The sequence below is a fragment of the Eutrema salsugineum genome, unplaced genomic scaffold (genome assembly GCF_000478725.1).
Source record: "Eutrema salsugineum unplaced genomic scaffold, Eutsalg1_0 scaffold_5, whole genome shotgun sequence".
NCBI classification, from domain to species: domain Eukaryota; kingdom Viridiplantae; phylum Streptophyta; class Magnoliopsida; order Brassicales; family Brassicaceae; genus Eutrema; species Eutrema salsugineum.
Genome location: NW_006256612.1, coordinates 3343531 through 3358293, shown reverse-complemented (window position 1 = coordinate 3358293; position 14763 = coordinate 3343531). Strand labels below are relative to the sequence as shown.

Below are 14763 nucleotides of genomic sequence, written 5' to 3'. Positions count from 1 at the left end.
CAGATTTGCCTATTAGAACACGAACAAGAAAGAAACTAAACTGTAATAGCTTTATTCATTATTAAGAAAGGAATTGTATTACCATAAACTCTATCAGCAAATTCAAGCAATCCATCTGGTGGTCTCTTGTAAAAGAACCTACTTAAGAGAGACATTTAGGCAAATCGGAAGATCAATGAGCTTCGATCAATAAGCTGGAAACCTGAAAATGAAGAAAAAACATGGAATGGGCATAAATTAAAACCCTCCGATATAATCAGAATCAGCTGAGTCGTAGCTACGAGAAATCAGATCACTATCGAAAGCGAAATGCACAAAGCGAAAAGGAATCTTAAATACTTAGTCGATTCTTGTGGTCATCAAAGTCAAAAGCTAATCGATTCATGCAAAATAGTGGAAATTTCAGAAATAGAGATCAAATTGGAGGTAATCCTAACATGAGAAATTGAACACTGATGGTTTTGATGATGGGTAAACCACTGCGACTGCACAGAACCCCCGAAATTAGGGTTTATGAAAGGAGGGGAGGAAGAAGAAGATGATGATGACTTACACGATACAATCAAAAGGGGTAAAGACGTCGGCTATTTACATTCCCCGATGCAGCTGCAGCGGCGGAGGCGGCGGGTTGCGGCGTTTTGTGGCGTTGGAGAACACAAATGATGAAAATCGGGAACGTTTGGTTTTCAAATTTTGAAAATATTTAGGGACAAAAACCAGACGGATCGCTTTCTCGGTTTATTTAAAAATTAATCCCAGTTCTTCCATTTCTCATTCCGCTGTCTTTTATGTTATAAATTTTTGAAATTATTCTTTTGGATAATTAAATAAATAATTAGCTTATACCACCAACACAGCAACACTAACATTTTTTCTTTTTGTCGGTAACTCAAGCCATTAATATGGTACATTGTTCTAGCGGCTATTAGTAAATCCTACATTTCATAAATTATTATTTTCTGTATGTTAGAAATGCTAAAAAGTTATATATATATATATTGGATGACAATTGTGAAAATATGTGTTTGGAAAACTTATAATTTATGTGAATCAAACTATTAAGTATTTTTTAGATGTATATTAAACGATGTTACCATATATTGTTTATGCTGACTAGTGTACGGATTCAATTCGATAAATTTATTCAAGATTTAATGTTTTTATGTGATAGTTGAAGTTTTTTCGTTAAATTTGTATTATATTAAATTTTTTTACCATTTTGATGGAAATTTTTTGTGAAAAATGTTTTAGACGAGTAGAATAAACAAGAACATGTAAATGTCTATGAACATTTATGTGAAAAATTTTGAATTTTTTTTACATTTAAATCAGAAATAAAAGCACAAAAATTTAGTTGGAAAACATAACGAATTTAAAAACATAGGAGAAAAACAGAGTTAAGAAAAATAACTGCAACCTAATATATCTATTTTTTAGTTGTTTACAGTGAAAGAAAAAAATCAAAAACAAAAAAAAACAAATGAGCCCTTGTTACAAAAGAAAACTTGAAAACAAAAACAAGACGCAAGCATTTTTTAAGAAGAAAACGGATTATTGTTTCAGTAAAAAAAAAAAAAAAAAATTGTGTGCTTGAAAAAACAAATTTCTTCCAAGCAAAAAAAAAAGGTTATCTGCGTATACACAGAGCCGGCCTGAGTTAAAACTCATAAAGCAAAGGCTTTAGTCGTCAAATAATATAACTATTTTAGGGGCAGCAATTTTGATTCTCTTCCTTTGGTATAGTTGTCTGAGTTGCTTCTAACCTCCTTACAGATTTTGGGTACGACCCCAATTCTTCCTTCTTCTTCTTTTTTTTTTTATTCTTTGGATCAAACAATAAGGGATTTAATGGATTTTGTTTCCTTTTTGACACGCTTACTTTCTTTTAATTAAAATAATATAAATTATAAGATAACTATTTTTTTTAAAGCCTAGACAAAAAATTTCATCTTCTCTCCTTCTTTTGTGGAAAATATTTTTAAATTTTATATCTTACAAAAAAATAAAGTTTTAATGATATTTTGTATTATTTTTATATTTACTTAAAAAACAAAATAAAAACTTTGTTGCGATTAAAGGGCATCATTTTTGAAATGTGCTTTAGGCGCCAGATGAGTTTGGACCGGTCCTGCGTATACACATGCAGATTTTTCTTGAATATATTTTTTTTCTTATATATATTTCTAATATAGTTTAGTGATATTTTCACAATTTTTATTGATCATCCTATAAGACATAATTGAAAAGATTCACTCTAGTCTTATAATGATATTTGACTATCTGAAGGAAATAGTTTATGGACTCCAAACTCTGCCTTTACTCAAAAATTGTGACCAAAACAATTTCACAAGTTTACTAGGTAATTAGTTCGCACCTTGCACGGGCAAAAGTGTTTTATGAGTTAAAACATAAATATTTAAGCAGATGTGTTTCTTAAAATAATAACACCATTACATTATTAACTTTGCTACATAAAAAAATATTATAACAATGTTAGAAATTTGACAAACCCAAAAAAATGAAGGAATACAACATTGTTCATTATGGTTGTATTCCTTTAACATTTTTTTCCCTCGCTATAAATCTTTCTCCATTTCTTCATAAGTATGTAGATTTCATTTTTCTTTAACGTATTTGGTTTTTTCTTCTTCTTCTTTCTTTTTTCGGTTCGTCTTTTGTCTTGCTCTTTCAGCTTTTCTTTTTCATCATCTTTTCAACCTCAACTTCTTCTACTTCGCCTTCTTCTTTTTATTCTTTATTTTTTGTTTATCACCTTACTCCTATATTTTGTTTATCGTTTTGTCTCATCCACCTTCTTATTTTACTTATGTTTTTAATTTTTTTTTTCTATGTCATCTTTTTTTCTCATTGTTTTTTCCTTATTATTTTCATCAACTTCTTGTTCCCTCTCATTCTTCATCATCTTCATATTCTCCGACTTTTTATTCTTACTTTTGACTTCTTCTTCTTCTGAAATTTATTTATCTCGTCTTTGGCTTCTTCCTCACCATTCAATTTTATATCAAAATCTTCTATTATATTTTCCATCACTCTCTCTCCCCTTCTCTCTTGGTATATATCTCTCTTTCTTTTTTATTTTGGATCTCTTTTGAATATTGCCCGAGAATCTTCAGCATTTCTTATTTTTTTCACTTTCATGAAAGATATATTTCACAATAGATAGATTGAGTATTTTTTTTTCAACTTCTTCTTCTCTATTTTGTTCACTTAGTTTATCTTCAGCGTCATTTCTACCACAGTTTCTTTGTACCTTATGTACCTTTTCTCAAGCATTTCAAATTGGGTTTGGAACCAGTTTAATATTTTTGAATTCAACATCCATGAAATTTTTTTGATCATACACTGATATGTTTCATGGATCATTGCCATTTTATTTTTTTTAAAATGCTTTTTCTCTAAATATTATGTCATTTCAAGTACTCTTATTATCCACACAAAATATAAAGGTTAATATTACAAACCCAAGCAAAGTTCCAAAGTCATGATCGAAGATGTGCCAAAATACATAATAGCGAACCTATCAATTATGAATAATAGAGAAGGATACATAAGAATTGAAAAAAATAGAGACACATATACAAATAAAAAAAGTAAGACCACCACTATCAAACAAACTACAACTACAGGTCTTTGAAGGTTTTGACTTTCAAATCAACTAAATTAGAACAAAACTTATGAACATCCAAGAGACGAACTGACAGGTATCTAACTGATCAGTTACATATTTACATGTTCCGGAAGACTTTAACTTTCTTTCTCTCTTTGGATTCCTTGTTTAGATCTCCATTGGTTCTCCTTCGAGAATGTCAAGCATGATCTCTCCTTCTTCTTCTTCTGTCGTTCTCTCCTCAAGAAATTCTTATTTTTCTAGATTTATAATAACTTGAAGTACTCTCTTTATTGGTTAGTATAATGAATCCAAGCAAATAAATAAATTTGTTCCGAAGTCGGGATCGATGATGTGTCAAAAACGCATATAGCAAGTATATCATAAATGGTTGATTAAAAAATTTCCATTAAAAAATAAAAATTAGGAAAAAAAAATAAGACCACTATTATTAAAAACAAAACTACATATACATGTTTTTATTAAGATACGAGCTAACAATGGTAAAATATTGATCTATTACATGTATTTGAAAACTTAAACCTCTCTCTCTCTAGATTTAGATCTATTCTTCCTCTAGAATTTCCAGCAAGTTCTTCTTTTCCATTTTCACCTTCATAAAAGATAAATTCCATAATAGATAGATTTAATATTATTTTGTTCAATTTCACTTTGTTTAATTTTGTTTCTTAGTTTATTTTCAAGTATCTTCGTCATCTCCTCCTTTCTTCTTCTTCATATCTTCTTCTTCATATCTTCTTCTTCATATCATCACACGCTTCTTTACTATCAAAACATTTTCATTTGTTTCAAACAGAATCTTGCAAAGTGGCTCTTAAACCTAACCTCATACTTTTTCCACATCATTGAGATTTCATTGACGATCCAAGCCATGTCTCTTCTGTGATCCAAACCCATGGATCATTTCTTGAGATCCTTAAAACATAAGAAAAATAAAACATGTATTTCAAAGCACAAACTACAATTTCACAAAATTTGATAAACTTACATAAGGATGTAACCTGGAACGGAGCCGGATATCCGGACTTTTCAAGGTATCCGGATCCAAAAACTCCGGATATCCGGATCCAAAAACTCCGGATATCCGGATATCCGGTTTGAACCAAATATTTACGGATATCCGACCGAATATCCGGTTTCATTTATTTAAAAAAAAAATCTTTAATTTTTAAAAATTATAATGAGATAACATACATAATTAAAATGTATCATCATAGCAAATTACAAATAGTAAAAATTAAAAAGCAGTCAAGTAGCATTAAAATAGCATAAAATTTAAAAGTTTACATAACAAAAGAGAAAATACTAATAGAGAAGTTAATTTATCTTCATGTCCATATGTTATCCATTTTCATGTTCTTGTCTCACAATCTAAAATAGAAAATTATCACACAATATGAATTTCAATCATATGTAAAGGAGTTAAACCAAAAACAATTCTAAAGTTAATTTTTTAAAATAAATAAATATTATTAAAAATAAATAAATTTTTAACAAATGGATAACGGATATCCGATTTCAAAATTTTCTATTATCCGGATCCGTATCCGAAATAAACAAATACTTAATTTCACTATCCGGATCCGAACTATACGGATATCCGGTTTTTACAGATCGGATAGGAGCGGATATCGTTCGGATACCGGATACCGGATAATTATTCCACCCCTAGATGTATATAATCATGAGTGCCCAAAAATTATTGTTTTCACTTTTTACCATAAGAACCACAAAAAAAGCCATTTATCTTGTTATAATTCATTCATCCCAAACGATACACATGGACACGTAAAACAAAAAAGAGTTAGCGACTTAAAAAAATACTAAATATTTTCAATAAGATTTAGGACTATACTATCAAGTAATCGTCTTTATTGCTACCATCAAGTTATCTTCTTCTCGTTTATTTGAATACTGTCTCTGATTCTTTATTCTTCCTATATGTTTCGATTCATTATTCTTTGTAGAACAAGACTACACAATCACTAAATTAGGTATGAAAATTAAAATCACATTTAACTTAAAACTCTCCATCCGATGGTGAGATACATGTCTCTCAAACTAAAGGGACAAAAGATTGCAAAATTAAAGATTAAAGAAAAAAGCTGATAGAACAGAGTTATCATACCAAGAAGAAGTTTTGACCTAGCTTATAATAATTATTCTTTGTTTTTTTTTTGCCAAAATTATTTTTGTTTGTTGTCTCCAATCACTTATATGATTACACTAAAATTGAATTAAACCTAAAAAAACAAAGAAGATGAATCAGGCAAACCTCCTCGGAAGGCAAAAAAAGTCTAAATTTGGGAGTTGTATCTACGACAAAAAGAAAGTAAGGTCCTGTGATCGGATTCCACTCATTCTCCTGAACCAGGATGACAATAATAAAACAAAAAAGAAATTGAAATCTTTATACAGATTTTTTTTACAACTCCATTCATTCTCCGAACAATCCAAAAAATTAATAATAAGTTTGATTAAAAAAACACAAATAATGAAAATAACGCAATGTTATCCTCACCTTTTTCCGTAAACACCGCCGGAATATTTCGTTTCACATGCCCCTATTCTTTTCTAGTCGCTGACGTCAAACCGAAATTTAGTAAGGATATATCTCAGCATATATAAACACATACAATTATAATTTCTGAAATTAACCATATACACAAATACCAAAAACAAAGAACTAACGATTCTTTGTAAATCTTCGTCTATGATGACTGATACAAAGAATACGAAGAACACATTCGTAAATCTCACCATATATAAACTCAAAGAAAACTAAGGGTACAAATCAACATATATAAACGAAAAGAATACAAAGGACACTTTTGTAAATCTTCTATCTATGATGACCGGTCTACCTCAATTTAAAGATCTTGTTCTCCATTATTTAACCCAAGGAAAATCGCAATATTAGATCTAAAAACTATCAGTATTAAAATCTTCATACGAAAAAGTACCTGAAATTCAAACATAGAAAAAAATACATTTTAAAAAGAAAACACATGAATACTCAAAAGTGACCGATTATGTGCGATTAGAGACTTAGATCTAACTGACTTAGATCTAATTTAACCGATTTGTTAAATTGTGTGACGATGTGATATTGTCCAAGAAAAAACATCACATCGATTAAAAGTATCTATGACTTCTTTACCAAATCCAATCAAAATGATAATATAGATAAAGCAACTTATAATCTTTAGGAACGAATGAAGATTGCAGCTTAAAATTCACATCTATAATGTCACATGAATATATCGATAGAAGCAACCTATCTATTCCTAGGTTGCAGCCTGTCATTATAGATGTGAGGTTCTTCTGCAAAGACATCAATATCAATATGAAGTATCGAAAGGATGATTGGATATAACCCGCTTCTGATTCAGTTGTGGTGAACAAAATAATTTTAACTTGCGACTAAATACAAAAACACGATGTTAGGGTTCACCGAGTTATAAAAAAGTATAATTTAGTAAACTAAAACATGAAACTAATGGATTATAAAATATAAAAAGCCCAATATTAAGTCAAATTCGATATAATTATTTTACAATATTAAAAATTAATTTAAACTAATTTAAAAATATTAACTGATTTTCAAGGAGGAGTAAAGGGTAATTAACCACCCTAAGATTGAAGGAGAAAGCTTCAAGCTATAAAAATTTACTTCGCTTATAATATATATGATGATACCATCTTTACAACCTTTTCTTTTTATAAAGTTAAATCTTGTTAATACCAACCTACATCAACCATTTCAGAACCAAAAAAAAAAAAAAAAAACAACCTATCAACCGTAGATTTGGCGGCAATAGATAAGGCAAGATCTGAATCAAATATTGCGTAGGATGAAAAAGAGAGACAAAGAGAGGAAGAACACCTATATCCTTTTTTTGTGTGTGGCTAATAGAGATTGTAATTAGGTTTACACATCAGCCTAAAAATATCTCAAACTTGGTTATCCTATCAAATGTCCATTCATCTTACGGTTTAATAACGGAAGTATAAGCTTCATTTTCATTTCAACAAAGATCATATCACAAACGGCCAACAGATGACCTAAGGTTTTAATTTTGCATCAAGATTCTTCGTTTAGACCAATAACAAGCATCTTCAAGAGATAATAGCCCAAACCAGATGATTTTAAATAAAGACGAAGGTCACAAAGTAGAGAGAGATTCATAATGATAGAAACACGAGAAGCAAGAACAAGTCTTATGCTATGTTATTTGAAGCTTTAAGATAAATTTAACTGCAGAGGGAGGATTTGATGAATCAATCATAATATTCATCAAGTCGAAGCCGCAGCTTCTGCTTCCAGGAGTTGCTTCACCTTAGTGATGTAGTCACTCATGGCTTCATCCGTCGTTTTCGCTGACATCAAATTCGGTTTAGTGAATGAAAGTGTTGACCTTTTTAGACTACCAAATCAATAGCATTAGCAACAAAATGTGTTTTTTAAGAGTTCATTATTTGAATTTTTTTTTTTTTTTTTTTTTTACCTTCAACGGCCTTCCATGCATCCCACTTGGCTCTGTCCTTCATGTATAGCATTCCAGGACGACCTTTGAATCATTAATCGTAAGAAAAAAACGTTACTAACTTAGGAAAAGATGAACCATGAAGCAAAAAACGTGGGATCTTCTCAATGTTCTTAAGATATGCAGAGAGACAAAGAAAGAGTAATATTAACTGGTGGTCACTGGCCCGACCGTGGCTTGCTTGTAGAGTCCATAGAGGATGAGCAAGTCCTCGTTAGACGGGCTCGCGGTGAGCTTCTTGACTTTCTCAGCGTGCTCTTCGAAATCCTCCTACAGATATATCAATCAACACATCAAAGAGAAATAAAATTAGTTACCTCAAACACCACCATCACTACTCAGAATTCTCAATGGGTAAGTGCAAAGAGACTTCATATCAAACTCAACACAAAGGCGCTAGTATAAACAAAGACCAAATTTAACTCAGATTCAAATCTTTTATTACCCTCTGCTAACAATGTTTGAAAACACAGTAATGAGAAGAGAACTTAGCCAAGACAATACAGAGAAAAAGCTCGATTAGTATAGTTGATTAACAATACCACAAAAGTGATCATTTTCGTATATGAGAATTGTTTACAGGAACATAGTCCAAAACCAGATTAACAAAAAAAAATATGAAAAAAAAACCCTGCATAGCTCAATCTGCAAACCAAAAGAATCGATAAAACACATCCGTATACGCAGAAAAATCTAGGAATCAATCGAGAATCGAGGATCCGTGAACACGAACTGAACCGGTGAGATCCATTAAAAACTTGTCTGATCACATACGATAAATTACACACAGTAGATCCGCATTGAAAATGAAACCTAAATTGGTCATTACTGTAACAAAATATTACGGATCTGATCGTACCTTCAATCCCATGATGTATAAACGTCTAAAGATGAGATAGGGGAAGTTAGAGATAAATCAGTATAAGACGGAGAAGACGAGGACGAACGCGTGGGAATATATATTGGCCAGACCCTCAAGCCCGAAGATTTTTTTCTTAATTTTCTAAAATAACAGTTAAATTTGAGAAAATACATAAAAAAAAAAAGATATTTACAGTCAAAAATAAATAAAAAAGATTATCTACTGTATACGTGGACCCAGATACCTCGCTGATTGGCTTATCCCAATCAATGTGGGTACAACAAAGAACATGTTCTGTGTCAGTTTTTTCTCAACGAACATGTTCCTTCTCCACTCAAACGAAATTCACTAGAAAAGATACCGAGGCATATTTTTAAAAATCCCAAGTCTTTGAGAAGAACTATTTATGATTCTGTGTTTGTAAATTCAGTCTTTGGGGCAATTTTTGTTTACTCAGTTTTTCTAATTAATCGAGTTTTTTTCACAACAACAAATCAAAGTCAAAACACCTACTGTACTAGATAAATTCTATTCTCCTAAATCAAGACACATTTAGAAAGAAAATCGAAAATCTAGGTAATTATAAGAAAGAAAAAAAGGAGGAAATCTTGGCAGGTTATCTACCAAATCAAGGGATAGATATGTAGATTAATCCATGAAGACATTCTCTTCAAAAGTAAACTGATAAAAAAGAGATTTGTAGACTACAAAGATGTAAGAAATCCAAGCCAAATAAAAAAAAAACTCTAAAATCCCTTCACCAGAAAAGAAAAACATAAGAAGATCAATTTTCTTTTATACCATCAGAAAAGTATATATGTACAGAACATCAAAACACATAAGTCTAGACCTCATTAGACCAAATATCCTCCTTATCATCGAGCGATTCAATATCGCCTGCAATCCCTAGAAAACAGAATACTAAAGCTTACCAACGAGGATGCTAGTGAGGATAGTAAGGTGGGTTGTATTGAGGTGGCAACCCATATCCACCATTAGCAGCTTGCTGCTGCTCATAGTAGACAGGTTGAGAAGCTAGAGCTGGAGCTGGGACCGAGCCATATAGAGACAATGAGTTTCCATATGGGACAGTAACACCAGGTCGTATTGAGTTCACAAGACCATATGGGTTCACTTGTAAACCGTGGCTAGGATTAGGCAAAAGTGGCTGTAGCTGACTCAGAGGTTGGACAGTCAAATTGTAATCCGTAGTTACACCATTAGCTACTCGAGGACGCTTCTTATCGAGCTTTTGTTGTGGTTGCTGGGGATTAGCTGAGGAGGCTAGCTTCGTGTCACGCCTCCTCTGTGCTTTCTGCTTCTCCAACTCTTGAACGCATTCTTCGAGTCTCTCTTGTATAAAATCGGATTCGAGGCTTTTCTCTTTGACGACTTTGATCACTGCTCTCAAGGCACTAAGCTCTTTATCAATGGCTTCGTTCTGTGCCTTAACTGAGTAATTCCCTTCTGCGCAAACTCTCTTCGCAGCTTCTCTAGAGTTCTTCAAACTAGTTTTCAAAATAGACACTGGTTTGAATCTATCAGTCATCTCAAACTCATTGATAAACCTAATCGCAACGAGTAATCTCCCAGTATGCAAGAACTTTTGAATCAGAGAAGCGATTCGGGTTTTATCCAAACCAAGTTTCTTACAGATCGTTGTTGCTTGTTTGTGCTTAGAGATCAAGAAAATGTAATCAACAAGCTCCTCGATTTTGAACACAGATCCCAATTCAAAGACTGCAACCAAGTGGAGAAACCCTAACGCTTCTGATGGTTTGTTACCTATCTTCGATTTCCAATCAAAAGCAAGCGTCCTAGCTCTTTCTCTTAGATCATTTGTGAGATTCGCGTTGATCTCAATCAAAGCTTCAAGTAACAAAACGAAAATCCTTGTTCCATCGAACGTTCTGGCCGAGGAAGACGACGACGAGGATGGAGAACAGTGGTAAGAACCTTCGATCGCGTCCATAACCAAAGCTGCTGGATTCGCTGAGCATCGAATCGCTTCAGGAAGCTCCTGATTGATCGACAAGCGTTTCTTCGAATTATCAATCATGTACTTACCCAAACCTTTTCCGTCCATCTTCTCACAATACGTTCTCAATTCCGGCCAAAGGAGCGGTGCCTCCGTCGTATCCGCCGCGGAGGCTTTGATTCTCTCGGATTCGGGACAAGTCGCGGCTGACTGGAGGCGGCGGAAGCGGTTTAACAGTGAAGACTGGAGGGAGGAAAAGTGCGAGTCAATCTCAGACCAGGAAAGGTCGAACGATGGTGAGAGGAGTGATCGGTGAGCTTGAAGGTCATCGAAGGCGTTTTTGAGCTTCTTCTTCTTCTCGTCAAACTGGTCAATCGCGGCGGCGATTGTTTCCGTCTCCGTCATTATCGGAACCCTAGAATTATTTTGCTTCTTCCGCCGTATCGGCATCTCAATCTCTCCTCCTCAGACTCAAAATTTATTTTCAAAACTTTTATATGTATTTATTCTCAAAAGCTCTTCGTATGTACTGTGACGCAGAGCTCGGTACAATATTAAAGGGAAAATCGCATTTTAAACCCTCAAACTTGAATTTACTAACACTTTAAACTTTGAAATTGAGACACTGACACTTTGAACCTTCAAATTAAAAACATTCACACTTTAAACCTTGAAATTATGTTCCGACGTCGACCCACCTTAATTTCCGACGGAACAGTAAACACCGTTAACGGAACAGTTAACTCCGTTCACATATATTAAACGTGAGTTAATTAAAAATGAAAGAAAATAATTTTAATTGAAAACAATAAATCTCGAAATTACAAAAATAAAACAAACAGGAAAAAAGAAAGGAAAATAACCCCGACAACAAACAAAATCGAAATGGGGATTAGGGTTTCTGAGTGAAATCGTTTTGGCGAATAATTGTGACTCGGCGGAGAGAAACCCAGATTGAGCTGAGTAGAGTAGATAAAAGATGAGGTAAGTTTAATTTCTGTAAGAAATCGTCTTTGTTTTTTTTATTTGAAACACTGGGATTCTGAGTTTTTGATGTTGATGTATGAGGTTGCGATTTCTTAGATTTTCGTACTTGTTTTGACAATTTTACAGTGACGACAAGATTGTAAAGCTCGTAATCAACTATGGCGGGTCAATGCTCATGAAAACGAAGATTACAAGTATGTGGGATTGTTGGGTAGTAAGAGTGTTCGATGGAAACTGTCGGAGATCAGTTGGAGAAAATTTCAGGAGTTCATGACGCAAGAGAATTTACCCACGTCTATCAGGTTCATCTGGTACAAAAGATTAGGGATGGAGATGAAAACTGTAAACTATGAGTGGGATGATACTTATATGCTTGAATGTGAAGCGAAAGAAGGAGGTGACTTGGATGTGTATGTCGAACACGATTGCTTAGACGATGTTCCGAGAGATATCATATATTTGCCAAGCAGCCAGGGTGAGGATGACAATGGTGGTGGATATGAAGCTGGTCGGGAAGATGGAGATGGAAATGAAGACGACCCAGAGAGTGAAGATAGCGATGATGATGATCCTCGCAGACCAAGGGAAGATAATGAACCTGAAGATTCCGAAGACGACGAGAACAACTGCAACAAGACAGTTATGGAAAATCTTCATGGAAGTGATGATGGACGTGGTGCGGATGTGGAAGGGGATGACAATGATCAGAATGAGGAAATGGTTTTGTATGATGTTCCTGTTGTTTTGAATCAGCCTGTTGAAGGGAATAAGAATGACGATGGAGATGAAGTTGTACTAGATGCAGGAGATGGTGCTAGTGATCCAAGGTTTAAGGAATTGTTTGACGAGGAGAAGATGATAAGGCCAGAAAAGGAAGCTTATGTTAATCGTGAAGAAGCAGAAGCAGCAGCAAGGGAAGCAGAAGAAAGCGAGCAAGAGTTTGGTTTAGGTGAGAAAGAATATCCAGATACACCTTTAGAGTCCGATGAAGAATGGGAGCAATGGGCAAAACCGAGAGAGTCAAGCTCGAGAACACAGTTTCACGGATCTTTGGATAAAGAACCCTACTTGTGGTTATTCCAAAAGTTTAATAGTGGGCTAGAGTTCAAGGACCAGCTTCTCAGGTACTCACTCAAGACTCAATATGATGTCAAGATGGCTAAGTCTGAGAGAAACAGGATCGCTGTAATTTGCTGCGGTGAGAATTGTCCATTTAGGGTACTTTGTTCCTACGAGCCTCCAATTAATAAGTGGATGGTAAAAGTGTGTAGAATGCATCACCCTCATAAAAAAACAAGCAGAGTTTCCATGCTTAAGCAAGGAGTTATTGCAGGTTTGTTTAGAGAAGAGTTGAGGAGGAACATTGGTTTACAGGAAAATCAGATTAAAGACTCAATTAAAGAGAGGTATAACATCGTTGTTCCTGTCTCCAAGTGTTATAGAGGAAGGCGAATTGCTTTGGACACTATTCTGTCTACTCAATCTATTCAGTTTGGGAAATTGTGGGATTACCAGGCAGAGCTTCACAGGACACACGAGGGCATCACAACTGAATTAAACACTGTTCCATTTGGTGATGGACAGAGGTTTGACTGCTTTTATATATGCTTTGAAGAACTTCGAAAGTCTTGGAAGAACAATTGTAGACCGGTTATAGGGTTGGATGGATGTTTTCTGAAATGGGAGCTAAATGGAGATGTCCTTGCAGCAGTTGGCCGAGACGCAGATAACAGAATGTACCCCATTGCATGGGCTGTGGTGCGTGGGGAAAACAAAGACACTTGGGGTTGGTTTGTTAGAAAGTTGAAAGCTGATTTGGACTTGGGTTTAGGAGAGAATCTGACCATAATTTCTGATAAACAAAAGGTACCAATTCCTAAAACACTACACTTTATAATGCTCATCGTTTAAGGGTTTAGGCTGCTCTAAGTTTGCTGTTGATTCTGTTGCAGGGATTAGTCATTGCTATTGAAGCAGAATTCCCACGTGCTGAGCATCGTATGTGTGCAAGGCATATATATGCCAACTGGAAGAAACAAGGTTTCAGAAGGTCAGAATACAAGAATTTGTTTTGGGAAGTAGCTTATAGCTATACCGAAGGAGAGTTTGAAGATAAATTGGACCTTGTTAAGCAGTACGATCCAGCCGCACATCAAGCTTTGGTAGCAACAGAACCTCGTAGGTGGTGTAGAGCCTTTTTCAGCCCTGAGTCACATTGTGCTGATGTCCACAGTAACCTGTCAGAAGCGTTTAACAGGACGATCAAGATAGCAAGATCAAAGCCGGTGCTATCCTTATTAGAAGATGTCAGACGCCAAGCAATGCGAAGGATTTCTAGGAGGTTTCTTAAGGCAGACAAGTGTGACACCATTGTGACACCAATTACAATGGCATTATTGGAAAAAGCAAGGCTGGCAAAGAATAATTGCTCAACAAATCGCAGTAGTGCGACTCGCTATGAAGTTGAGGAATTTTTTTGTGGTTATTCAGTCAACTTGGCCACCCATCAGTGTGCATGTAGAAAGTGGGATCTGACAGGTAATATGAGTTCTTACTCTTACTGATTATTGTTTGCTGATTTGTAATAACTTTTGTGTTTTCTCGCAGGTATACCCTGCAGGCATGTTGTATGTGTATTAGACGACAACCAAGTTGATCCAATACCTTATGTGTCTGAGTATTACTATACACATAAGTTGAAGAGCACATACATGGAGAATATAAAGCCTGTAAATGGTGA

General features: G+C 34.3%; 2 protein-coding genes across 2 annotated transcripts; both read right to left on the bottom strand.

The window, feature by feature from the left end:
• Nucleotides 1–7692: 7692 nt before the first annotated feature.
• LOC18991895 (FRIGIDA-like protein 2) lies at nt 7693–11499 on the bottom strand. The gene is made up of 3 exons (XM_024152504.1): nt 9056–11499; nt 8158–8466; nt 7693–8029 (listed from the first exon to the last, which is right to left on the bottom strand). The coding sequence occupies exon 1, from the start codon at nt 11484–11486 to the stop codon at nt 10002–10004; it is 1485 nt and encodes a 494-aa protein (XP_024008272.1). The 5' UTR covers nt 11487–11499; the 3' UTR covers nt 7693–8029; nt 8158–8466; nt 9056–10001.
• Nucleotides 7747–9231, bottom strand: LOC18991896 (acyl-CoA-binding protein). The gene is made up of 4 exons (XM_006415231.2): nt 9056–9231; nt 8349–8466; nt 8158–8220; nt 7747–8029 (listed from the first exon to the last, which is right to left on the bottom strand). The coding sequence occupies exons 1-4, from the start codon at nt 9065–9067 to the stop codon at nt 7947–7949; spliced, it is 276 nt and encodes a 91-aa protein (XP_006415294.1). The 5' UTR covers nt 9068–9231; the 3' UTR covers nt 7747–7946.
• Nucleotides 11500–14763: the final 3264 nt, after the last annotated feature.

Excerpts from the sequence above, each read along its gene's own strand:
- LOC18991896 (XM_006415231.2), bottom strand. Across the intron at positions 8,221-8,348 it reads GGTCGGGCCAGTGACCACCA|GTCGTCCTGGAATGCTATAC; the intron begins GTTAATATTACT and ends AATGATTCAAAG. Across the intron at positions 8,030-8,157 it reads TGCATGGAAGGCCGTTGAAG|CGAAAACGACGGATGAAGCC; the intron begins GTAAAAAAAAAA and ends ATTTGATGTCAG.
- LOC18991895 (XM_024152504.1), bottom strand. The coding sequence starts at position 11,486 with ATGCCGATACGGCGGAAGAAGCAAAATAATTCTAGGGTTCCGATAATG.